We start from the raw sequence: 27606 nt of genomic DNA, 5'->3' as shown, positions 1-27606 counted from the left end.
GACTCTTCTACAACCTCCCCGGCTTCCCTTCCGTGGGTACTCCTTCTTACCTGTCGACTCCTCCCGCCTCTTTGTTGGGAAGTTCTGTTCCACGACACTACCTGTTATGTCACAGGGACGTGGGGGAGCAAGGCCAAGGTGACCCTGCGAGGTACTAGTATCAAGGAGCCGGGAGCGGCTCGCCTTGAGAAAGCGAAAACGTCTTCCCCAGGGGCTGTGACTTGATTCGTCGGAACCAACAAAACAAGGGGGGGGCCTTCCAGCACCGTTAGTTCACGGTTCTGCTGTGCCCGTCTTGGGTATCCCCTCTACTGGAATAGTTGCAGTGAGGTCGGGTTCTGAGTAGCTGTGTTGGCGCTGCCACTCTATGCTCGGATGCCCAGCGAGCAGAGGAGCGCGTGAGTCTAGGGCCCCGGAAATCCTGGGGCGATGAGTTGGTAGGACTCGCTACACCTCAATGCTCCTGGCGGAGCTTGGAGCAGAGGAGCGAGCGCGTGAGTCGGAGGCCCCGGAAATCCTGGGGCGATGAGTTGGTAGGACTCGCTACACCTCAATGCTCCTGGCGGAGCTTGGAGCAGAGGAGCGAGCGCGTGAGTCGGAGGCCCCGGAAATCCTGGGGCGATGAGTTGGTAGGACTCGCTACAACTCAATGCTCCTGGCGGAGCCTGGAGCAGAGGAGCGATACTCCCCTGGATGACGGCCCGGCACTCCTGGGGCAATGAAGGTTGCGCGCGGATGCCCGGAAATCCAAGGGCGTTGCTGGCGGCGTTGCTTCTGCTCCCGCTCTAGGAGGAGCCGAGAACCGGGGAGCGTCTTACGCGAAGGTGGAGAGGCCCTGCTCTCCTGGGTTGACAACAAGAAAGGGCTCAGGACCGGTAGATCAGTACCGGCGTTGCGGAGGTGGCGCACTTCAAGAAGCCAAGGTACGCAGTTCCAGCCGACGAGAACTGCCAACGCTTCTCTGCTACGACGGGAACGTCCGGGAATATTCGGCACCGCCCTCGACGTCTTTGCAGCCTATATGCGTTCTCTTCCGCGTAGGCGTATCACGTGGTGCGGGTTTCTTCCCAGAATTCTGGGAATCGTAGTTTGTGCACATGAGCGGCTGTTCCGTCCCAGCTCGGGAGTTTCGGGATGCGACACTCAGCGCATTACCGAGTGCGAAACCTGACAGTACATCCCCTCTCACTCCTCATGTGGCGCTGAGCGGAGCCCGAGGCTTACCCGGATATCTGCGATGAAAGGCCGCTACCAAGCGATCTGCATGGACTGCCGTGGCAGGCTCCCATGAGTTCTCCTCAGGCCCGTACCCCTTCCAGGCCAGGAGATACCAGAGCTTGCCTCGTGCCATCTTGGAGTCCAGTACGCGGTTCACCACATACTCGCGTTCATGCTGCACCCATACAGGAGGTGGGAGTTTACGAACTGGGCAGAGTGATGGTTTGAGCAACGAGACGTGGAACACCGGGTGGATGTGCAGATGCGGGGGAAGTTTCAACTGCACCGCCACGGGGTTCACGTGTCGTACCACGGGATAGGGGCCTATGAATTTAGGTTTAAAGACGCTGGGTCTCCGGAATCTAATGTTCTTCGTGGACAGCCATACTCTATCCCCTTTGTGGTATACTGGGTTGGGTCTGCGGTGTTTGTCAGCCTGGTGTTTGTATCGTGTCTTAGCCATTTGAAGGCTCGTGCGGGCCTTTTTTAGGGTCATTCGAATCGTGGTGAGCCTGTTCTGTACATCAGGAAGACTGAGGTTAGTGTGAGGGAGCAGGAAAGGAGTAAAACGGGGATGATACCCCGACGAGAGGAAGAAGGGTGTTTGTTGTGTGGATGCATGTATGGAGTCATTATAGGCCACCTCGGCTACCCACAACCAGTCCACCCATGCGTCCGACGCCTTGTCCACATAACAACGGAGGTATTGCTTAAGGGTCTGGTTGAGCCTTTCGGTCTGTCCATCGGTCTGAGGATGGAAGCTTGTGGATAAGGACGACCGAATGCCTAGTTCAGCACACCAGACCTTCCAAAACCTTGCCGTAAACTGGGAGCCTCTGTCCGAGACTATTCCGAGAGGAAGGCCATGGAGCTTGACCACGTTCACCAACAGGAGTTTTGCAAGTGCTCCCGCCGTAGGTACTTGTTTACACGCCAGAAAGTGTCCCATCTTGGTAAGGTAATCTATTACCACGACTATGGCTGTGCAGTTCTGATCTTTGGGCAACCCTACGATAAAGTCCACCGAGATTTTCTCCCACGGATTCATGGGTGTAGGCAACGGACGTAAGAGGCCTTGTTGCTTGCGATGATCAGATTTCATCTGTGCGCAGACCTCACAGGATTTGACCCACATTAGAATGTCTGGCCGTACCGACGGCCACCAGAATTGTCTTAGTACTTTCTCTAGGGTCTTTGTTCCTCCCATATGCCCTGCACAGGGTAGATTATGACACCAATTGAAGACCAGTTTCCATAACCTGAGCGTCGGGACCAACATTCTGGAGCCACACATGGGGATGCCTTGCTGCAGACGCCACTCCTTATGTCGTTTTAACCAGGAGTTCCAATAGAAGGAGGCTATCCCTCGCCTTACTCCGAGCACGAACGACTCGGTTTCTGTTCTTCCCACCACTTGCTCCGGGGACAGGATGGCTTGCTGTGGATCCACTGCCGAAAGACCGGTCATGTCCTGTCTGGATAAGGCATCGGCCTTTTTGTTCTGCGAGCCTGGCAGGTAGGTGACAATGAAGTGGTATTCGGCGAAGAAGAGCATCCATCTACGTTGACGGGGAGAGAGGTGGCGAGCCGACCGCAGAAACTGGAAGTTCCTGTGGTCGGTGAACACGGTGACTTGATGTTGGGCACCCATCAGCCAGTGTCGCCACTCCAGGAACGCCTCCCGGATTGCGAGCAGCTCTTTCTCGGAAACAGTATAATTCTGTTCTGCGGTGTTCAGCTTTCGGGACATGTAGGCAACGGGGTGGAGGTGTCCGGTGTCTGGATGGCGTTGGGAAAGAACTGCTCCCACGGCGCCATCGGATGCATCCGCTTCCACTATGAAGGGAAGATCGGGCTTGGCGTGTCGCAAGATGGGAGCGGACGTGAAGGCGATCTTTAGCTGGTCGAACGCCCTTTGGGCCTCTGGTGACCAACAGAATGGAATTCCTTTTCGAGTCAACCTGGTGAGGGGCGAGACCAGTTGTGAAAAGTGATGAATGAACCGCCTATAAAAGTTTGAAAAGCCGAGGAAGCTTTGTATGTCCTTGACGGTTCGAGGTTGAGGCCATTGCTTCACAGCCTGCACTTTTCGGACGGACATTACCTGTCCGGCGGGGGTCAGGTGTACTCCGAGGAATTCCACGGTGTCGACGTGGAACTCGCATTTGGTGAGCTTACAAAACAGCCGGTGGTTCTTCAAGGCCTGCAGTACGAGCCTCACATGGACGACGTGTTCTTCCTGATTTGCTGAAAAGATCAGGATGTCGTCGATGTACACCACGACAAACCTGTCCAGAAAGTCCCGTAACACCTCGTTGAGGAAAAACTGGAAGGCTGCCGGGGCGTTACAAAGCCCAAAGGGCATCACCAGATATTCGAAGAGGCCAAACCGCGTTTTAAAGGCGGTTTTCCACTCGTCGCCTTCTCTCATTCTCACCAAATGGTACGCCCCTCGTAGGTCCAACTTGGTGTAAATCTGCGCTTCGCGCACTTGTTCCAACAGCACCGGAATCAGCGGCAAGGGGTACCGGTTCTTTATCGTCAGAGCGTTGAGGGCGCGGTAATCAATACAACAGCGCAACTCACCGTTGGCCTTTGGGATGAAGAAGAGCGGAGACGCTGCAGGCGACCGTGAAGGACGAATGAATCCTAACCCCAGGTAGGTGTCCAGATACTCCCGGAGATGCCTCGTTTCCGGCCCGGTAAGCGCGTAGATCCTGCCACACGGAACGACTGCTCCTGGGACTAAATCAATGCGGCAGTCGTACTCCCGGTGTGGGGGCAGCTCCTCTGCTTTTTGTACGTTGAACACCTCTTTGTACGATAGGTACCATTTTGGGAGCGTCACGTCTTTTTCGGCCGCTGTGGCCACGTGTTGGGTGGTTGATGGTTCCAATGCTGGGTTGGTATTGGAGCGATGGCACCGGAGTTGGCAGAGAGCTGAAAGGAGATCGTATTGGTAGACCAGTTTATCGTGGGTTCATGCTTTCTTAGCCACGGTAACCCTAGGATGAGCTTACAGCGAGGGGCTTGGATGATGTTCAACTGAAGCCACTCGCCATGGTTTCTCCCGATGGTTACCCAGATAGACGGGGTGATGTACCTTATGGGACCGGATTCCAACTCTTTGCCGTCCACGGCATAGACGAGTTCTGGCGAGTTCTTGAGTATTAAAGGGATCCCTAGCCTTTCGGCTTCCTGTTGGTCCAGAAAACATCCCGTCGCCCCGGAATCCACCATAGCTCGTATGGTTTGCATTCGTTGGTTTATCACCGCTTCCAGAGTGATAAAGAAGTGGTCAGGTTCTTGAGCGGTTTCGAACTCCATAGAAGGGATGGAGTGCTGGCTTGAAGGCTTCCCTTCCTGGTCCTTCAAGCTTTGTAGTTTCCCGCTGCTCCTTCTTCTGTTACCAGCGCCGCTTGACCTGTACGGGATCTGCTCGTCTTGGGTCTGACAGGACATTCTCGAAGGAAGTGGCCTTTTTTGCCACAGTATAAACAGAGGCCCTGTTTGCGGCGATGGTCACGTTCGCTCAAGGTCAGGGAGGCTCTCACCGTCCCGATTTCCATAGGGTCCGCCCTGGGAGTAACATGGTCAGGAGTTCGGGCGTGTTCAAATGCGGCAGATGTCTTGTCCTTCCGTTTATGGTCCCCTTTTCTTTCCCGGAGGCGATATTCCAACCGGGAGGCCAATTCTACCATGGCAGAGCAGGTACGGGGTTGCGGGTCGATTTGGGCAATAACGTCCTTCAGTTCATCCGTGAGCCCCCTGTAGAATATGGCAGACTGTTTGGCTTCAGGCCAATCGGTTTCTGCCACTAACCGACGGAAGCTGTTGAGGTATCCTATGAAGTCGTTGTTGGTCTGTTTGAGGTCCAACAGGTCTCGGTCTGCGGAGAAGGTGTCAGCCATCCGGTCGAAGGTTTTTTCAAATTCACTGCGGAAGGCATCCCAATCGTACAGCAGGGCTTCGTCCTTTCGGACAATGGGAACTGCCCATTGCGCGGCGTCTCCGGCCAAATAGGAAATCAGAAAGGCCACTCTGGCTTGGTTGGTGAGAAAGAGCTTTGGCTTACAATGAAAGTGTAGCATGACTTGTGTCATGAAGACCTGTACCTTTTGAAGGTCTCCATGAAACCGTTCAGGGGGGGCCAAAGGTACGTGTGCCGGTATTTCTACCACTACCTGGGGGGTCTGTGGAGGGAACGGAGACCCTGCATCAAAGGGGTTGCTTTGGAGACGATCTATTCGTGCGTGTAGTGCGGCTGTATCGGACCTGGAAGCCGCTAGCTCTACTTGAACCTGGGCTAATGCGGCAACCACGTCTTCTAAAGTGGCCATGATCTAGATCAGCGTGATCGGGAGGAGGATTATTCGTGGGCCGAATATTCTGTTGTGTCCCCTCCGGGTTTCTCTCCTCAGAATGACGCTGATGCTCTATGGGGTCCACCTCCCATCTGCCCCTAGTCCGGAGGATGTGTGACACACACGGACGGAGGAGGCAGGTGAGCGAGGGAAGGAAGGATAGGGACGGCTGGGAGGGAGATCTGAAACAAGACAAAACAAACTGTGAGCTAGAGACTCTTCTACAACCTCCCCGGCTTCCCTTCCGTGGGTACTCCTTCTTACCTGTCGTCTCCTCCCGCCTCTTTGTTGGGAAGTTCTGTTCCACGACACTACCTGTTATGTCACAGGGACGTGGGGGAGCAAGGCCAAGGTGACCCTGTGAGGTACTAGTATCAAGGAGCCGGGAGCGGCTCGCCTTGAGAAAGCGAAACGTCTTCCCCAGGGGCTGTGACTTGATTCGTCGGAACCAACAAAACAAGGGGGGGGGCCTTCCAGCACCGTTAGTTCACGGTTCTGCTGTGCCCGTCTTGGGTATCCCCTCTACTGGAATAGTTGCAGTGAGGTCGGGTTCTGAGTAGCTGTGTTGGCGCTGCCACTCTATGCTCGGATGCCCAGCGAGCAGAGGAGCGCGTGAGTCTAGGGCCCCGGAAATCCTGGGGCGATGAGTTGGTAGGACTCGCTACACCTCAATGCTCCTGGCGGAGCTTGGAGCAGAGGAGCGAGCGCGTGAGTCGGAGGCCTCGGAAATCCTGGGGCGATGAGTTGGTAGGACTCGCTACACCTCAATGCTCCTGGCGTAGCTTGGAGCAGAGGAGCAAGCGCGTGAGTCGGAGGCCCCGGAAATCCTGGGGCGATGAGTTGGTAGGACTCGCTACAACTCAATGCTCCTGGCGGAGCCTGGAGCAGAGGAGCGATACTCCCCTGGATGACGGCCCGGCACTCCTGGGGCAATGAAGGTTGCGCGCGGATGCCCGGAAATCAAAGGGCGTTGCTGGCGGCGTTGCTTCTGCTCCCGCTCTAGGAGGAGCCGAGAACCGGGGAGCGTCTTACGCGAAGGTGGAGAGGCCCTGCTCTCCTGGGTTGACAACAAGAAAGGGCTCAGGACCGGTAGATCAGTACCGGCGTTGCGGAGGTGGCGCACTTCAAGAAGCCAAGGTACGCAGTTCCAGCCGACGAGAACTGCCAACGCTTCTCTGCTACGACGGGAACGTCCGGGAATATTCGGCACCGCCCTCGACATCTTTGCAGCCTATATGCGTTCTCTTCCGCGTAGGCGTATCACGTGGTGCGGGTTTCTTCCCGGAATTCTGGGAATCGTAGTTTGTGCACATGAGCGGCTGTTCCGTCCCAGCTTGGGAGTTTTGGGATGCGACACTCAGCGCATTACCGAGTGCGAAACCTGACAGCGGGAGACACAGCAGATAGTCTGCTGTCAGACGAGGGTGCTTGCGGGTTAGGAGGCCAGGCTATGTAGCAGAACCAATGCTAAGGACCTCTCTCCCCAACCAGGCTACCTGAGAGTGTGAGTGCAGTGGGATTTGCAATGTTACAGGGTATATACAGGCCCATACAGGGGCAGAAGGGTACATTGAAGGTAGCTGCATAAATAGAGTGGGGGCAAGACCTATAGACGATGTGCACCGGTAGCCGCAAGAGGGTGGTGCATAGATCAAAATCTCGCAGCGGCAAGTTAGGCAGGTGACATGCGTCAGTTGGTTAGGCCAGAATGTGTGCCGTGGCTCCAAGAGCGGCTGAAAAGGTGTTTGGAGCACCATCGCTAACAATTCCAGAGCGCACACTGCACCTCGGCCCAGTAGGTAAGGCTATATGCTCATGTGCGGCTTGATCTTGTGGGAGGCAATATTCCCTGAAATAACAAAGTACTAGGTCATTAGCTGGGTTGAGCATCAAGGGTCACAGCTGGTTAGCAGGTATGTGTGTATCTGTGATCGAGCTTTAGTTAAGCAAGCCTGGTAGGTGGCGTACGTTGTCACTCCAAATGGTTGCTGTGACTGCAACAGCGTCCGCTATGCGAACAGTCTTGTTTGCCAGGGTTTATTAATCACAAAGGTCGGTGCACATGTCTGGTCAACTTCAACAAAGTAGGTGCACTCTGCTCCCAGGGCGGGTTATGGGTCGCTTCAGGATGCACGAAATGCCCCGTCCGCATAGCCAGAGTATATAGGCTGGTTGTGGAAGCAGTCTTCTAAGCAAGTGTGCTGCTGTCCCATAAATTGGGGAAGCAGATGTTAGGAAGCACGAAAGGCTAGAAGGACTGCAACTACAGGTTGCAGGAGGTGGGAGCCACATCAGCTTGAAGGAATATAGCGATGTTTAAGAGTAGAGCTCCCTCCTGGGAGGCCATCACATTCTTGCAGGTCATGCGAGGTACTGATACATTCCCAGAGAAGAATAAACCGCTCTATGCGCAAGTTCGCAGAGCAAGGGGCTTTGGCTTCATCAGGCATGGGCTATGCTGGGCGAACACCAAAGGTTATTTTGACAAAGTTTGAGTGCACTTGGCACAGGTGGGCCTGGATCTGTTCCTACTGCTCCAGCCGGACGCTGATCAGTTTCCAGCCGGTGAGTAAAGAAGAGGTCAACTCTATTCTCCTCTCCTTAAAATCAGGAGCACCTACAGATCCATGTCCACCAACCATCATGCATCAAGCTGCAGGCCCAATCACTGAACATCTTACCCTACTCTTGAACCAAATTCTGAGCTCTGGAAAATATTCTGCCATCTGGAAAAAGGCAGTCATTACCCCTCTGTTAAAAAAACCTAGCTTGGATCCCTGCAATCTTAACAACTATCGTCCCATTGCAGGACTTCCCTTCTCAGCTAAGGTTCTAGAAAAACATCTGAACAGATCCCTTACCGCTCACCTAGACACACACGGCTTGCTCGACTCTTCCCAGCACGACTTTCGGCCACAACATTCAATGGAATCAGCACTTGTAAAAACTGCTGAACAGATCCGTAAGATAGTGGATGGCGGCGGAAGGGCAGTCTTGGTACTTCTAGACCTATCGGCCGCGTTTGACACCGTTAATCACACCGTTCTGGTGCAGCGGCTGAGGGACCTGGGAGTGGGAGGCACCGCCTTGGCCCTATTAGCCTCTTTCCTAGAAAACAGAGAGCACAGGCTGTTCTGGGAGGGCATGAGATCTGACAGTTTCCACCTCCCCTGCGGAGTGCCACAGGGGTCGGCCCTTTCTCCTACTCTTTTCAATCTCTATGTTACACCTCTGGCCGACCTCGTCAGGAAACATGGTTTCACGTTAGTATCGTACGCAGATGATTCTCAACTTATCATATCTACTATCAACCAGCCTGAATCTGTTGCATGCAGATTCCATGCATGCCTCTCGAAAATCATGTCCTGGATGGGTCAGAATTATTTCAAAATAAACACTGATAAAACAGAGGTGATGGAGTTTGGACCCGGCCTACCTTTGTGGAATCAATCATGGTGGCCGGCAGAGGCGGGAGAATGTCCGTCCCCTGTAGAGAAGGTCAGAAACCTGGGGGTCCTTTTTGACAGCAAACTTAATGTTGCTGCTCAAGTCAACAGCTTGACGTCTTCGTGTTTCTTTTTACTGAAGACGTTAAGAAAAATGTTTCCCTACATGCCCCAGAAACTTCAAAAAACGGTAATGGTGGCCCTTTTTCTCTCCAAGCTAGATTACTCAAATGCCCTTTTCTTAGGGATAAACAAATTTCAACTGCTGAAGCTACAGTCCCTGCAAAACGCAGCTGCCAGGCTGACTTTGGGCCTATACAAAGGGCAACCCACTTCGGACGGGATACGTTCCCTACATTGGCTGCCTATAAAACAACGCATAGATTTTAAAGCACTCACACATGTGCATAAGGCAATCTATGGTGGAGCAGCTGAAGGTCTTGAAAGTTTCCTCATACCATATGCTCCTCTGCGCGACTTAAGATCAGACACTCAAGGCTTGGTCAGAGTACCAAAGATCAAAAGAGAAGGCTGGGATGGCCGCACAATTACATATTGTGCAGCCAGACTTTGGAACAAGCTGCCCCAATCTATGAGGCTCCAATCCAACCTTCAGATTTTTAGAAAACATTTAAAAACCAGGCTCTTTGCAACTACATAGGCCGTTAAACTCCGCCTTTCCCCTGCTACAGCACCTTTTAGCGCCAAGACACCTCGGCATTCGAGCGCTTTAGAAATATATAAACATAAACTGGACATGAATGAGGCCCGGGAAATTGCAGGTTGCAGTGAGAAAGGAACTGTTTTGGTGGGGGGGCTCTTTAGGCGACGGTGGCCACCTCCAGAGCTTTGGCGGAGTTACAGGGCGATCTGGAAGCATATGGGTACAGAAGGGTACCTCTGCAAGAGCACAATAGGGGTGCCAGAGCCAAATCCCAGGAGACTCAGGGGAGAGGCCTGGAATAATTACGTTGGCGCCCCGTTAGTCTTTCGGGCGCTTGTGGACCTGAACAACCGGGGGCTTGCCTTGCTCCACTCCGCCCTGAAAGGGGGGTGAGTAATAAGCTACCAATGTGTCATGTGATCCAGTAAGAGGGATCACTCCCATAAGGGTAGCGCTAATTGGATTCTCCACAGTGCTTGGCTCATCAGGCGGGCAGGGCAGCATAGGTTGGTACAGCTGCCTACCCTTAGATCGCCCGTAAAATAACCCACCATATTGCATACTTTTGTATGGAATAAACCTGCAGCAATATTTTTCCCAAACAAAAGTTGTGTTGTGTATTTATTTATGCATGCATATTCTGTTGTGGTGTGGGTGGGGTGTGTTGCCAATAATGGGACTATGTGTACTACAGGGTTGGCCTTTTTTCTCCAGGGAGGCAGTGATGAAAGTATCACATAATTTCCACAGGAGATTAATTCATAAAACCCCCGTAAAGACAGGTCCAGGAGCAGCTTCAAGTAGCCTTGCCACCTAGCCACTATTTTCCATGCACTGCCAACATTTCTAGTTCAATGCAAGTGCACAAATAGTGGGAAATCGCTAAATCCAATATTTTACTCGTTTAAATTAAAAACTCGACATTGGAACACAAACCGAAAGAACTAAAAACGTGTTTTGGAACTGAATACTATATGCTCAAATCATTATTGTTGAAGGCAATGGAGACTTGTGCTGAAAAATGAATACTTGAGATTTTCCACAAATTATTACTGAGGTGCCAGCTCCTAGTCCTTTAATAATCCGACATTCACAAAAACGCGACATTTGTCTCCGAGTTAAGTGTCTCCAGCTTTGCTATAGATGAAAGCAGTGGGGTAAAAGGCTTCAAATAACCTCGGCCACAATCAGGTCGGTTATATTTTTACCCCACCCTGCCACCTACAAAGCTAAACAATGCAGCTATGGTTAATTTCAGTGAGATTTAGCATCAGCCTGTACATTGTAGCTTTTCTCCTTTTTGTAGTCTTTCTTCTATTGCAATGGCACGCACTGTACTGACTGACATTCCATTACCTACAGCTGGGCTTTGAGTGGACTAATGACATCATTGCTAAGTGATAGATGTCGCGATTGTTTCTCGCATTCCAAGTACAGATGAACTCCGAACAGACTTTATCCAGAGAGGGTACACTTCGCATTTTAAGGAATGGGCGGGCAAGAAATCACCTTCTTGGAGGCGTCACTTCGCACGTTTGGTTTACGTTACTGTTGTGGGCCGATCTCCCATGACGTTCTGACGGAGGAGGCCTGCCTGTCGTGCGTGACGCCACTGGCGAAGGGGGCGCGGCTCCAGCCCCTGACGCATCTGGCCAAGGGGGCGGGGCGCCTGCGATGCTGGAGCAGGGGCCTGGTCTGGGAAGCGGAGACCGCGGCCTCTCGTAGCCCTGGGGGCCGCAGAGGCCGCTCAATGATTTCCGCCGGCACAATAGACAGTCTGCAGGCCCGTGGGGGCTTTTGCGGCAGGATGCCCGAGGGAGACTCTGCACTGGCTGCGCAGGTGAGTGGCGGTAAGACAGCGAAAGGCTGTGGTCAAGGGATGACTGAGGGGACAAGGGGGGTGAGAGGACCGATAGTGCGCAGGTGAGGGACCACTGGGAGGAGAGTGGATGCAAGGGAGGGGCTGGGATGTAACCATGGTAAAGATGGACATTATGGTTGGTGGGTGCTTATCATAGGAGATTGGTTTCGAGGTTGTGCCACCCTGTGTGACTAGACGGAGAAAGACCAAATCTGCGCTACACAGATGGGTAACCCTAGGTGTCCAGCCCTGAAGATAGGTCGTGTCAGGTGAAGTAGCGAAACGTCTTGGGAGCAGTGTTGGCAGTCAGGACAGTACAGTGGCCGGCTGGAGGCCCAGAGATTGAAAGGTCGGACGATTGTGACTACTATAACTTGCTGAGTTCAAAAGTTTGTAGAATTATTGGATTACTATCACATATTACACTGTATATTGGGACTCGACCCTTAACATTGGTTACATCATAAAAAGTGATACATAAAATTATAGAAAAGTATACAAATACATTTGAAAAATAATTTTAAATCGAATTAAGAGAGACTATTAAGAACTTACGTAACACATTGCTTCTATCTGAAACGTGCACCGTAAGGTAATAAATTCACTGTATAAACAACTTTTACAGACACGTTCTGCCCTATGCTCTACCATTGTCCTTTTTTGCACACAATATGTGAGGGCATGCCACTGTTCCCAAAAAAAAGAAGTCGGGTGACTAACCATGTTAGGTAGTATGCAAGTGAAAGCATGACACATGCCACCCCAGCGCATGATGTCATGGTGCGTGACATTGCACATGACATCACAGGAAGTAACATAACAAGAAGTGGCAGCAGATTTTAAGACCTTCACACATGTTTATCAGGTATATTATGAGTACATTTAAGCGCGTTATGAGATTTAACAAATTAGATTTTGCATTGGGGTTGTGGCAAAAAAGTGGCCCAATCCTGAGGCAAAATCTGGGCCTCAACTAATACATTTTTTTTAAACCCTGCCGCAAAGATATTGGCAACACGGAGAAGCATTGCAGTAGATCTGTTCTGCTTAGTTGGTTGCAAAGTCTACATTTTAAAATATTTTCATTGGGTTAAGGCATCTGCTGAACAGGTGCCCTGTAAATCTCGGGGAATAGTAGCAATGGTGAGATAACGCTGAAGGTTAACGTATTTGTGGGAGAGATCTGTGTTTTGTGAAGTTCCAGATTTTAACCAAAGTAGTGTAGATGTTAATGTGTCTCCTGCAAAGCACATCATGTAACATGCAGATGACCGTTATTTATTTTATGTAGATAGGTAAGTAGGTTACTGCTTTTAACACAGAGATCCTTTTGTTACCTGCAGTTCATAAATTGTAATCTCTCTAATATAGCACAGTGAGATATGGACATGTTACATCTACACCTTGTAACCCTGTGTCATGTCACTCATCTTGTGCATTGATTTACACACTTAGATGATTTATTGTTAATTTATAATGCGTATGTTTTGTAAAGAGCTCTGACTCCCTGCATTGGGACAAGTCGCTCTATAAAAGAAATAAAACAGTACTATTGAAATTATTTGTGTAAATACTGGGACAGACCAACACATTCGACATTCTTACAGTGCATGCACTTATATACAGGGACTGAACAAAGTCAAAAGCATGCCTCTCTTAAGTACCTGTGAAGAGATAACAAGCAGTGTGCCTTTGTTTCTGCTGTATTTACTTTTAAGTGTGAGGTTCAAGGCTGCCTCCCGTCATCGTATTCAAACAAAAGGAGGCCTGATGGCAACTTTACTTCAGCCTTTATTTGTGGCCCAGCTGGAAATACGTCCAGCATACGTGCGCTGCTGGACGTGTAAATTACACGTTCAACATACTTTTGTGTGGCTCAACTTCTTGATAGGGTGCACGGTGTCTACCCCTTGAAAATAGTGGTTGGACGTCGTGTACTTTGGGCCCTGTGTGAGGGGCATAAGACACTAATATAACATGTACGTGTCCGGTGTGAATGAAAAAAATGTCAGCTCAGCATTTTGGTAGATTTCCTTAGCAAACCAGGGGCTGTGGGAGGGCTAATCTCTGGACCTTTTTGGCCACCACAAACACCTCTGCGTGGTCTGCCATTATCCATAGCTGTCAACTGGCCTTCTGACGTGCTATGCTCAAGCTCATTTTTTAGGCTAAACACCTTCCATGCTATGATTTGTTTATTTTTAGCCACCATTACTGTGTTAAAGCAAAACTCCATATCTGAAACTGACATGTGTGGTAAGCTAAAATTCAAAGACTGCTTTAATCAAATATGACATGAAGCCTCTTAACAGCTAAGGCATCTTGAAATAGCGTTCTGCCCTTTATAGGTCAGAGCCTACCAAATAGCACAACTGTCTGGTTGGAAAGGCCAATTGGGGACATGCTCAAAGTCTACCTAGCAATGCATTCTGCCTATTACATACTATTGGCTTTGTGTTTAGTAACTAACATTTGCTTGAATTTTTATCTGCTTTTTTTGTTTTAGGATGTTCAGCATGTCTTTGTCCCTCCTGTGGAACATGACCTCTTTACAACCTCTCTGTCTGGCTCCGTGTATTCTTCCACGAGTGCTCGTTTTCCGAGAACTTCTTTTTTCTTTTCATATAGCACTCCACCAGAGTGTGCGTGTTTTCAGCTGTCGCCATTGCATGCTAGTTCATGGAGCAGCTGGTGAATCTTGGAGGGTTGTAATACATATACAGTATTTGTTTGAAAAAATATCTACATCCTTTGTGCACTGCTACACTTTTGGTAGCAAGGATGATGTAATATCCAACCCACCAAACACAGCAGGACACTTCAAGTTTCTGTCCACTGTCCATATTTCGCTGGTTGTATTCAAGTACTTCTCTTTTCTTGGCAGAGATCTCATTCTGCACGACTGATCATACTTATCTCTGGCATTAGGCAAACATGTCTGCGACCATGCTGGAATTCAGAAAGGAAACGAGCAATAAAGAGCCCGTTACATATTGTTTTAATCTTGGTACATTTGCTGTACTCTCAAAGACAGAGGTCAAATCAGGGGAACGCCACTAGGCCATTTTTAGGTCTCGCCTGACCCAGCGCATGCGCTGGTCTGGCGAGACTTATTGAGAGGGCTCCAAAAAGTGCTGCCAGGCCAGCCTAGAGCTACAGTGCATGGGCGCGCGCGCGCCGCGCTTTACCGCGATTACTTTCATTTTCGCGCTTTACCGCGATTACTTTCATTTTCGGATCTCGATCACTTTCGTGACCGCATGGCCGCTTTGCATAGCCTATAGGTCTCGCTTTTGGGACCTTTATAAGTATTTAGTTATGCAACTGTTGCATAGCTAAACACTTATAAGGTCCCAAAGGCGAGACCTATTGGCTATGCCAATGCTTGTTGTAAATGGGATGCAGAATCAAACCATGCCAAAATGAAGGGATGGATTCAGTAATCATACAAGTTGTAAAAGTGTTTCCAGGGACGTAGACCAAAACTCAGTATCCTGTTTGTATTCTGATGCAGGGATGCCGTTGGGACTGGGCGTTCCATCGGCTCTGCTTTTTGTAATCAGGTTTACTATTCTTGTGGGCTTTAAAGTTATCGCATATTGAAGGATTTGCACCAATGTTGCCTCAGGCCTTCCTTGCACACGTTTTTGCTTGCTATAACTAAGTTGTTAATTAGGACATTTTGTTGAAACATTATACAAAAAGCTGATGTGTGTGATTCAGTTTTCAGGGGTAACATTATTCCCATTTATATTAACGGTCTGACCCCCCTACTGAGACGGTTGATAATGATCTAAAAAATCCTTTGGGTTTTTATTTCGACAGGCCAAATTAGTTTTTTTATCCCAACTACGTAAGGTTTTTATTTCAGCAAACAGATGGATTTGACCCTGATTTGAGTGATCTATCTTCTTGTTAATGCTTCTTTTCTGGATCCTGAGCTCTTTTGTAACCCAAGGTTGTGAAGAGGTAGACATGGAAGATGTTATTATCGAGTTAGTCCGTTGACTGCTAACGAGAGCAGAAAGTAGCCGTTGCACAAGGAGCTACCAGTTGTTAATTATATGAATCAAAGAGCTGCTATGATTAGGTAACATTGCTTTCCAGATGGTATATTTTGCAGCACCTTCTAAGCTCCATTTCAATCCTTGAAAAATCGCTAAAATGTTTCTACACCTGCAGGTCTATTGACTTAAAAAATCTACTTGACCTAATTGTAATGCTCTTGACCCATAAACTGGTTTCAAATGATGTGATTGTAGGCAAATATTTTAATTGAGACGTCATTTTCTTCATTATCGCACACGAGTACCTTCAAATATGAGTTCAGTATGTCTGCTGTACAAAAAACTCTGATTTAATAGACTAAACGTTTGCTCCATATATAGTACAAATCTAGCCACATATAGGATAAACATGATCCCTGGCTTGCCTTTTAGTTCATTAACAGCATTGTCATCAGTGCGGGGGCAGGAATGTTTCTCAAATCATGTTTAAAACCTATCACTTTTAATAAATACATACAACTAAAGCATGAAGTGATGGCACACTGTCATTTGCAATCAGCAGATTTTACATTGAAATGGCCACACAATTTCTCACTGACATGCAGTTTTAATGATAAAACTATATAGTGTACAAACAATAACGTTTACAAATAGTTTTTGCAAACATGTGTCGTGCACATTACCAAGTAAAATGTTCTGATATGTTTTGCTCCTGTGTTACTTTGCATCACACTTCTTAATTTCAAAACAAATGTGCTTTTGTAATTCCTGATATGTTTTGAATTATTTGTAATATTAATTTACAGGCTATTTACTTAAGTGTTATGTGTTAGAGAAAAAAAACTGAGATCTTCAGACAGCTCACTTGACAAAAACCTCTAACTGTAGTAAGAGAAAGAAAAATAGACTCAATCTTCCAAGCAGCAATTGGTAAAAAGACAAATTGACATTTGACCTCTTTCCTTGAACAGACAGCAAATGTGTCGAGATAAAAACAAGATTTAATAGCATCTTTATTGCTCATTCACTTTCTGAATGAACAGAATACCTGTTCCTTTCCAGCTAAAGTTCACTGCCATATGGGACTTTTATTTGCTAAAAATAGCTCGACCTGATAAAATTTCACTTACAATTGTGAGTGAGCGAGATTTTTTTTCAAGGCCTGTATCTGACACGTTTCCAGTTGTTATGAACGTCATTTGATTAGATGGAACTTAGAATGTGCTTTGATACTGTTTTTTATAAACAAGCTCTGGGGCATATGGTCATTTTCACTACGCAAAAAGATGGAAAATTAGTTAATGGCATTTAACAATGAGATTGAATAGTGTGTTTAGTCTAAAATAGCTGATCTTTTCGGGGAGAAATGTGTGGGTTGGGAGGGTTGCTCTTCCAGAAAGCACCCTTTCAATGCTTGTAGGGGCATCCCCTCTAAAGCGGCTAGCAAATTGCAACCAATAGAGTCTGTTCTTTGTGGAATTGTTACCAGCCTTTGAGTCAGCAACCGAGAATCCGCAGTTTTTTTTTGCCATGCTACAAAAAGGGTTATGGAGCAGATTTCAATTGAAATCTCCAGTCAGGAGAAGATGAGCGTTGGCATGACTGTGCCTGATATCCAAAAATTAGCTGCTCCAACTCCTTCACCTTTTGATTTTTCCTTGAGGACGCTGTATAAATGCACGTTTAGTGAAAATAATTTACTGTTCCTGGAATTGTAACTCTAATTTGTGGTCTTTTCGCATAAAACATCTTTGACTGACGGTGTACTCAGAGACTGAAATATCCCGACGAGTTGTCAGAAAGATGGAAAGACCACCCATTGTATGACCATTTGTATGCGATCTAGTAGAGGAAGAGAAGAACTCACAGTAACCTTACATTGGAGTTTCCATGTGACACCAAGGTTCATGGATACATATGATGTCATGTAATGTTAAGGCGATGTAAAGAAAGACATTGCGTCAGGGTCTGTTTGGAGACTAAAGACATGGTTGCAACCTTATTCTCTGTACTTCGCTTTAGACTAATATGTTCTTTAGATGCAAGTCAGTTTGATTCGTACCTGGCTAAGGTGTAAGTAAGCCATCCCCAATCCTCTTGGGGTTTTTCCTCTGATGGAGTGGCAAACATGCAACATCTACCTGCCTAATAGTGAGTGGAAACAATTATTGATTGAAGTTTAGTACACTCTATTGATTGAAGAGAACCAATTGCATTTCTTAAAAGAGACGGTTGTTTTTGAGTTTTATCGAAATGGCCTATAAGTTTTGTCTTGATTAAGTGGGGACTAGATGAAAGCTTGATCATGTTCTTTCTTGAAAAGTGCTGTTGGGTACCAAGGCTTTGTTGGAAGAGTTATCAGTATTCTCCAATCTTCTAAGATTTTCTGACTTTCACAGATTGTGTTAACTGCAGATTGGGTTGACCATGTCACTGCTAATACTTACTTGTGTGCTAATGTGTTTGAAGGAATACATTACATAGCTACTTCAGTGCGATACTTAGCTATGATGTGTCTGTGTGGCCTTTCACAAAATGTGAAGAGGAATAGGCTGGACTAACGGGCTGGGGCATGTGTGGATGCTTGCAGGACAAATCCGCATCAGATATCTTTGGAAATCATTGAAATAATAATCACAAAAGAAGGATCATTGCGAAGTTATGTGCGTGGTCTAATTATGAAAGATCAGCAGCCATCTTGCAATGTGCAAGGATGCACAGTGACGTTTGCCTCATTGCGCCTCCCAAAGCAGCTCCATAGAGTCCAGGAGCGTGGTGAGGGCCATGAATTCTCTATGTGAGGCATGGATGCGAGGGGGGGCTGTAGTCAATTGCTATTCCTTGGTCCATGGGATCAGAGCCAGGTACAGCAAGCAGGGCAGAGATGATCCCTGTCTGCTGGCCTCTCCCACCCCACTTCTCAGTTATGGTTGGACTTGGGATGCCAAGCCAGAGATGCACAGACATTCCTCGCCACTCGCCGCCATGACCCTCAGCCCCCACGAACACATCGGAAGGGTTTGAATGCCTAGGGGATGAGACACAGAGGAGGTTTAGATGCAGAGGATTCTGAGGACACAGCTTAAATATAGGAGCTGCAAAAAAAAAGTCATTGAAAGGAAGAACATGTCTTGTGTGAAGGAAGTCATCATGGAAAATCATAAAAATGTATAAAGCAAGCTTTTGTCGAGCGGCCGCTAAAGTGAAAGCAGTCATGCCATGAAAAAAATAAGCGCTGCCGTTAAACTGAAAGCGGTCTTTGCCATTAATTAAGCACAGCTGCTATACTTAAAGCGGACTGCGCTGGAAATGAAAAAAATACACAACTAAATGACAAGATATAAAGGGTAGTGGCGTGCTGCAACATCGTGGGTGCAATAGGGAAGATCATTAAAGAAAAAAGTGCTCACCGACTAGATAAAGCAAACCATGTAACAACACAAGTAAAAAGTTCATTCATTATGGGAGGTTACAATTGCAGACAAGGCGGTACCCAGGCTCGACCTAAAAACTGACGTCTTCAGACAGCTCACTGACAAAAACCTCTGAACTGTAGTAAGAGAAAGATAAACTCAATTTTCCAAGCAGCAATTAGTATAAAGACCAACTGGCATTTGAACTTTTTTGTTGAACAGACTGCAAATGTGTCAAGATAAAAACAAGATTTAATGACCTCTTTATTGCTCATTCACTTTCTGATTGAACAGAACACCTGGTCCTTTCCAGCTTAAGTTTACTTACCAGTACTGACTAGTAAGTGCTAAAAGTAGCTCATCCGCAATCATTAAGGGATTAAAGCATACAGTTTTAAACAAGCATATTGTTTTGAACAAACAAATTCCCTGAAATTCACCACTTATAGTTATCTCCAGTAACTATAACTTGTGTCCTAAAGTAACTGTAAGTTATGCCCTGCCATGCATAGTGTAGTCATCAATGATGTTATTTCGGACGTTGCAGTGATGTTATCAGTGGTGTCATAGAACTTGTAATGAGTGATGTAATTTTGGATGTAATTAGCAGTGCCTGGCAAGGGTGTGAGTTATAGATACTTTAAGACATGAGTTATAGTGATTTGAGATAGTTATAACAGATGAATTTCAGTGGATCAGCACTGGTGTGAAAAAGTCTCTGCATTTAACAGGTTAATGCTTCTAATGCCTACAGCAGTATTTCAGGTATTAATAGTCAATCTTCCATAAATAAAAAATAAAAACTGGTTCATACTCATCTCTCTGGAAAATGAGCTCTGCAGACTTGAACTTACAAGTGACAAACAAGATAGGTTTGTAAAACAGTCTCTCCAATTCATTTATATTCATTGACATTTTCAAGTTTTTTGCCATGTTATCCACCAACCTTTATTCATTATTGCCTTTCTTCCACTAAATACCAGAGCCTTTGTCGTACTTAAATTGACAGCCATATTATTCTTACATGCATAATTGGATAACCTTTCCAGATGTTTGAGCCCAACTGGAGTTGAGTTAAAAACAAGCACATAATCTGCATATATAATAAGAAAAAGGAAAGTGCATCTAATTTTAGGAGGAAATACTAGATTGTGAGCAAGATGTTGTGGTAGCCCTACCGTAAAAGCACAAATAACAGAGGAACTAATACACATCCTTATGTCAGTCAGTTTCGTACAGGCATTTTCTTTGTAACTCATTATTTAAACCTTTTTAGGTCTGAGCGATTTGTTAGAATGGAGTGCTATAAGGATGGACATTTCTCTCGGTATTCTCAAGTTACTCAGTTTTGACCATTAAATAGTGAGTTTTCACAATGAAGAGCACTAGAGAGGTCAATAAAAGCTGCATAGATTTTTTTGGCCTGTCTGTGACACATATTGTTTTCAGAAAGAGGCAAGAGGAGTACATTATCAGTTTTGGAGCATAATGTTCTAATAGCATACCATTGTATTAGAAACAATGTTGGAGGAGTTCAACCAGTCTTCCTCACACTGCTTAGCATTGGGTGGAAATTAGTTGTCACAAATTATGCACTTTTTTTAGGTCGAGCTTAGTGCATCGGGCATGCGCTGCTCTAGGAGAAGGCCTCTTGGAATCACTTCAGACTTTCTGCAAACTCGTGCGTGTGGTGCTCGATTTTCCACACATGCTATTGGCCTTTGCGTGTTGCTTTCAAAAATGAAAGCATGCAATTGGCCAAAAGCGGGTGCATGTCCCACCTTTTCTGAAAATGTTTACTTCCACGGCGTTTAGCTGTCGGGAGCGAGCAGCGGCGCGCAGCGTGCCATCTGTTGTGGATCATGTTTCATTTCAAGACCTTGCAGCTTTCCTTACAATGACCATCTGCTCCACCCCGGCCAAGGGACAGACCCCACCACCACAAGAGTGCGCGCTTCTTTTCCAGCACTAGCATTCATGACAATAAGATGCTAACAAGGCGTGTCCCCTCCACCCCGGCCAAGGGACAGACCCCACCGCCACAGGAGTGCGTGCTTCTTTTTCCAGCACTTGCATTTCATCTATGTCAGCACTCTCTTCCTGCACCGCTATCTTTGCATTAGTATGTTAATGTCAATACATTTGCTGTACTCTGTAGTTGGCCTCTATAGTCTCCTCTTTTTCGGTACCATCTTAAAAATTGACCGCACCTTTTAACATTAGCGCTTTTTCATCACTATGGTGCGTGCTTCCTTTTACACCTCAGTTAAACAACAAATGGTTCTGTCGGGTAGAAGGTGCGATACTTAATGGTGCTAATAATGCACATGTAAAATATAGTAGCAACCTTTATAATGCGCCTGTAAGGGAAAAAATTCTCTATGTAAAAATTGAAACGGAGTTCTAATTGCTTTGTGCTGTTTCTTTTTATCTGAATTACTTAATTCATAGATAATCACAGTGGACAAAAGCTGTCTACATATAATAAATACGTGGATAAGGGTGATTTTGTGACATAAGTGCTCAGTGCTATACAAGTGTACAATATGTACAAGGTGGTTGAGGTTTTTATATACAAGTGAGAGGCCAGAAATTGCTTGTGCGCCAAAGACTACTCTCTTTCGTTGTGTGGAGTCTTGGTTGGTCTGGGCCTTAGGTAAGCGTCGACGTTTCGACCCTGAATGTGCCCCAGTCGGTGGTCACATCGGGTCTTCTTCAGGACAATGTGTCGGGGGGGGGGGGAGGTGACAGCCCTAGGTTGGCTGGAAGAGTCTCAGCCAGGGTTGGGGGACAATAGAGGAGATCCGGGTCCAAGCGGTGGATGCTCTGAGTTTAGAAGAATTTGGTAGAAGGGGTTGGGCAGGCGTGCCAATGTACCGTCTGTCTGCTGCTTAGAGCCAGGACCGGAAATCTCCTCGAGTCTATGAATGAAGTAATTCAGATGAAAAGAAACAGCACAAAGCAATTAGAACTTTGTTTCAATTTTTTCAAAGAGAATTGTTTTTCCTTACAGGCGCATTATAAAGGTTGCTACTATATTTTACATGTGCATTATTAGCACCATTCCGTATCGTACCTTCTACCCGACAGAACCATTTGTTGTTTAACCTCTTCAGCGCTGCGCGGATTCCCGCGCAGTGCTGAAAGATCTGAGCGCGGGCGGGGCCATGACGGAACGGTTCCGTCATAAGCACAGCCCAACCGGCGTGCATGACGGAACCGTTCCGTCATCGGCATCGAAGAGGTTAACTGATAAATAACCAGGTTCTGAGGGACACAGGGTTACCCCATTATTGTCTAATCCTTTTACACCTCTGCGCAGCTGTGGTGCGTGCTACCTTTGACATCTCTGCATAGTGCACAGCTGTGGTGCGTGTTTCCTTTCCCCACGTTGTTTTTGGTGCTCGCTCGATTCAGGGGCGTAACGCAGGCCCTTGCTGGGGGCTAATTTGAGCCGGTATCTGCCAGTGTGCACAAGGGCACTTAATTATTAGCCCTTTCTTTTTGTGTGTGCTTGCTGGCACCGGCTGCTAAATAATGCCTCTGTGCAGCTGTGGTGCGTGCTACCTTTCATATCTCTCCAGAGGACACAGCTGTGGTGCGTGCTTCCTTTCCCCCCATTGCACAGTACACAGCTTAAAAATTGGCTGCACGGGGCATGGCCAAAATGGCGACCTAGGCAGACGCATGTTCTTGTGGCTCCCTGCTCCAAGCCCCTTCTTCTGGCCGTTGTGTGCATTATAGTCCCCAAATCAGCACACAATTGCCCACGGAGCAGTGAGGGGACACGAGGCTCCCGCTGACAGAGATTCTGGCAGCCTCACGTCGCTGTAAGACATTGTTTCAACCCCCGGACCAGATCGGCAAAATGGCGCCCAAGCGGAGCGGACGCTAGCAAAGTCCCCCTCCGTCACCGACACAGAGAGTCTCCAGAGCCTAGACAGCACTCCCTCGCCACCATCCTGAGAGCGGTGAGTGGACCGCGGCAGAGAGGGGGGCAAACCGCTGGAACCCCTGGAAGGCGTGCCCACACATGTGGGCCGCCCGGCGCCTCCAGCGCTGCCACTAAAATTGAGGCCGGGGCTGCTTGGCCTTGGAAACGAGGGCGGACTCCGTTCCCCCCTAGGAGACCTCGCCTCCTCCAGGAGAGCGGCTGGGCCCCAGCGCCGGACCACAGACGCCATACCACAGATACAGAAGAGGGACAATAAGGAAAGCGACCCCACTACGCAGCTCTGCCGGGTGCCTCATAGTAGGCCCAGCTCTGGGGAGGGGTAGAGCCGGGCGCCAGAGGAAGGCCCGCAACGCCACCGCAGAGAGGTCCGAAAACCACACGCCATCAAGCGGAGGCACCAGCTCCCAGACAGCAACCTATCGCCGCCGTCCCGAGAGTAGTGTGGGGGATGCGGCGGCAAGGGGGAGGCGAATCGCTGGGACTCCTGGAGGGCGTGCCCACATGCCAGAGGACCGCCCGGCGCCTCCAGCACCATCTTTAAAATTGAGGCCGCGGCTGTTGGGCCTAGGGGAGCGAAAGCAGACCTCGCTCCCCCTAAGAGAGTCAATGCTCCTTCCAAGAGTGTGACATAGTGAATACGGAAGAGGGGCAACAGGGAAGGCGGCCCCACTTCGCAGCTCCACAAAGTGTCGCATAGTCGTCCCAGCTCAGCGGAGGGATCGAGTCAGGCATCAGAGGTAGGACGGCGCCGCCATAGCGGAGAGGCCCGAGATCCACATGCCGGGGCAGGGTGAGTGCGGCCCAAAGGACATTCCCCCCTAGATCTGAGTAGGGCGAGGACGCAAAGAAATACAGTACCAGCACACACCGGGGGACGCCCTGCACAGCATAGGCGACACCAAATCACAAGATACCCCGGCTGCGGGAGGGACCGGAGCCACGCCATAAGCAACTGGGGGAGCGGCGGGAGGGGCAGCAGGAGGGTCCCCCCCCCCTGCGAGCGGCAGCGGGGAGTTAGCGCCATCAACAACATCGGCTGGGAGTCCAACGGCAAGGAACATCTGAGGGTCCTGAGGACTCATACCAAGTGCCACTGGTAAGCTGACCCTTCCCCTCCCCCCCCACACACAGGGACCATCCCGCAGCACCTACGAGACGAGCCTCCTCCAGAAAGGCTGGCCCCCAACCATAAGACCGGGCCGCACCGGACAGTTTGGGCACATACCCCTATTGGTGCGGCGTCTTCATATCGCCTGATAGAGCGGGACGCGGTGGGCCTGAGGCTGTTCTTGACCTCCCTCCCCCAAGTGTGAGCACACGCCTGGTAGTGCCGGGGAAATCACAGCACCACACAAACAGAGCTCAAAGAAGTAAGGACCCGCTTTAGCGAACGAAGGCCCAAGGAGTGGGGCCTCTTGAAGCATCAGCAAGCTGAGGGAGCAGAGACTCACGGGGAGACGCCTTTTCATGGCCACAACACGGAAGAAGGGGGAACGCACACTGACAGACATGCTCCTTAAGGGCCCCAACAAAGGAGACAGGGGGCCCCTCTCCCCTGCCACCCCAAAGCAGCAGACGGCCCACGGGGATGGGGATGTGCCGATTACCTGGTTGTTCCTGGAGACACTATTCAACTCCCTACAAGAGGACTTCCACACGCTCAAGCAGGAGGTGGCAGGACAAGTGAGGGAGATACGCCGCGAAGTGGATGGACTGGGTGAGCGGTGGCATCCATCGAGGACAATGACCACACCAGAAGCGAAGAACTTGAACACCTCCGACAAGAACTTATTCGCCTTAAAGACCAACAGGTGGGCTTACAAGCACACGTGGAGGACCTAGAGAACAGATCGAGACGCAACAACATACGGGTCCGAGGTGTTCCATCGAAAACGGAGGGAGCTGATATCACCCAATACTTGCAGGGCCTCTTTCGGGAGATACTCGGCGAAAGCTCCGACTTCGAAATTCGTATCGATCGAGCATATAGAGTGGGTCTGCCACGGCGTATGCCTGCTCCCCCTCCGGACATCTTGGCCTTCCTGCCGGACTTTCCACTGAAGGAGCAGATCCTCCGAGAAGCGCGATTGAAACAGCCTCTTCGGCACCAAGGACACTCAGTGGCGCTATTCCAAGACTTGTCCGTTATCACACTTCAAAAACGGAAAGCGTTCAGAGAAGTCACCTCGTTTCTGAGGGCCAAAGGGATGCCCTACGCTTGGGGTCATCCCTTCCGCCTGATTTTCAAATGGAATGGGGTGCTGCAACAATTGAGATCCCCCTCAAGAGTCTTGCGCCCTGCTGGGTCTTGAGCACAGCGAGACAGACGCCTCCCCAGATCGCTCTCAAAAACCCCCGAGAGACGGATGGCAACGCGTGGGCCGCAGGTGTCCACCTATCGCAGAGCTGAAACAAGGCCGCGCAACCATGTCACAGGAACAGGCTTCAGCCCTCAAGGCGGTGACAAGAGACACCTTTCCTATCGAATGACTTGCTCTACAGATGGGGACACATTCGCATTGATTTTCAGCTGGCTGGGGGGGGGGGGGGGGGGGGGGGTTTGCTGGAGTTGCACGCTCAGACAGGTAACTTCACCACAAGCCTGCGGTACAAGTGTGCAGGCTTGGGACTATGGTAACTTGTTGGGAATGCCCAGTTGGGGATAGGGGGAGGAGGGGTAAGGGTCATCAGTTTGGTAAAAGTTGGGTTCGGGGGGGGAGGGGCAGTAGGGGTCCCCAAACCAGATACATACTCGTGGGAGGCGAACTCAACCTGGTCATGGACCGTGAGGCGGATAGATCAGGCCCTCGCTTTGGCTCCACGGGAGCAATATCACCAGGGGGGGAAGGACTGTTTCAAAGGGGACTGGTGGACTTGTGGCGGGAAACGCACCCTCGAACTACGCACTACACATTCTACTCCCATGTGCACCATACTTACGCCAGACTAGACCCCTTTATAGGCTCCTCGGAGCTTCGCACAATAATAGATGAAGTAGGCATTATTCCAGCTGCTATATCGGATCATGATACCGTGACTGTAGGGGTTCCCCGGACCAAGGCAGCAGGGGGAAGATGGAGACTGCGGGAGGCCCTACTACAAAGGAAGGGGGTCACACAATAACTACAGAAAAGCATCACTGACTATCTCACACTTGACGACCAGCCAGGCACACCCTTGACTGCAATCTGGGGAGCACTTAAGGCAGTAGTGAGAGGGGTGCTGATAGCCATCTCAGCGGCAGAAGCCAAAGAGCGCAAAGAAAAGCGGGAATCCTTTACAGCTACGGTGGTCGAACTCGAGAGGGTGCACAGCCGCACGGGTGCACCCAGGATTTGGAGGCAGTTGAAAGCTGCTAGAGCGCAACTAGCTGGACTAGATATCGATCGCGCCGACTATGCAGCGCTGAGGCTCTGTCACACATACTACGTGGGAGGCGATAAAACAGGGCGTCCTTGCAAGTGCGCTTAGAGCTCGAGTCCAGCGGTCTAAAATCACAACCCTTTACAACGCTTGGGGGAGAAACTGGGAAGCGACGTCCAGATAGCTGAGGCCTTTAGAGAGTTCTATGCGTCGCTATACAGTTCGGATCGGTCTCTTGACAAAGATGGAGAGGCTTATCTGAGTAGAGCAGCAACGACTGTTCTCAATGCAGCTGGCGCCACCTCACTGGATGCGCCTATCAGGATAGAAGAAGTGGTCGGGCGATATCCCGCCTCAAACCCTTGAAATCGCCTCGGCCAGATGGCTTCTCAGCCGGCTTGTATAAAACCTTCTGCCTGTTACTAGCACCGCTTCCCACACGACTTTTTAACTCATTCCAAGGGCCTGGCTCGATACCTTCGGATATGTTAGAGGCCAATATCATTGTACCACCTAAGCCAGGTAAAGACGCCACCCAATGCGCCGCTTATAGGCCAATCTCTCTACTCAACCTTGACCTTAAACTCTTCACAGGGGTTCTCGCTTCTAGACTTGGGCCACGGCTTCCCGGCATCATCGAACCGGATCAATCTGGCTTCATCCCCAGCAGACAATGCAGTGATAATACTAAACGCCTCCTGCACTTAATAGACAAAGCTCACTACGCGAAGTCAGACGACATGCTCTTGTCCATAGATGCTGAGAAGGCGTTTGACAGAGTGGATTGGGATATTTTAGATAAAACATTGGCACACTTTGGAATTGGGGATCGCTTTAGGGCGTGGGTCGCCAGCTGTTACGATAAACCTAGAACAACGATTCGGGTCAACGGCATAGGCTCACGGCCCTTCGACATCCAGAGAGGCACGAGGCAGGGATGCCCGCTTTCGCCCCTCCTCTTTGCACTCTATGTAGAACCCCTTGCGCAGCGGGTTCGAGATAGCCCAGACATCGTCGGCATTTCCTTTGGGGTGGAGCCTCACCCAATTAGCTAGTACGTAGATGACATCCTGGCTGCGCTGGATAAGCCTAAACAATCAGTGCCTGCCTTCTTGGGGGAGTTGGAGGCCTTTGGGAGGGTGACCGGCTTCAAAATGAACACGGGGAAATCAATGCTCCTTCCACTGGGCTGCAACACGCACACAATCCACGATGCATCTTCTGCTTACGGGGTCTTGCAACTTCAGGCATCTATACCATACCTGGGGATAGTCTTAACCCCATCTACTGAGCGGACAGTTACTCTGAATTACAT

General features: G+C 49.1%; 1 protein-coding gene across 1 annotated transcript in view; it reads left to right on the top strand.

Moving 5' to 3' along the window:
* The first annotated feature begins 11104 nt into the window (after positions 1-11104).
* LOC146796210 (uncharacterized) overlaps positions 11105-27606 on the top strand; it is a 126254-nt gene continuing 109752 nt past the window's right edge. The window contains exon 1 of the mRNA XM_085628708.1: positions 11105-11532. Coding sequence (XP_085484834.1) covers positions 11182-11532 — 351 coding nt within the window. The 5' untranslated portion in view covers positions 11105-11181. The remainder of the gene's footprint in view (positions 11533-27606) is intronic.

Source organism: Triturus cristatus, chromosome 10, assembly GCF_964204655.1.
Source record: "Triturus cristatus chromosome 10, aTriCri1.1, whole genome shotgun sequence".
In the NCBI taxonomy this organism is placed as follows: domain Eukaryota; kingdom Metazoa; phylum Chordata; class Amphibia; order Caudata; family Salamandridae; genus Triturus; species Triturus cristatus.
The sequence above is the reverse complement of the archived record's forward strand: the minus strand, read 5'-3'. Positions and strand labels throughout refer to the sequence as shown.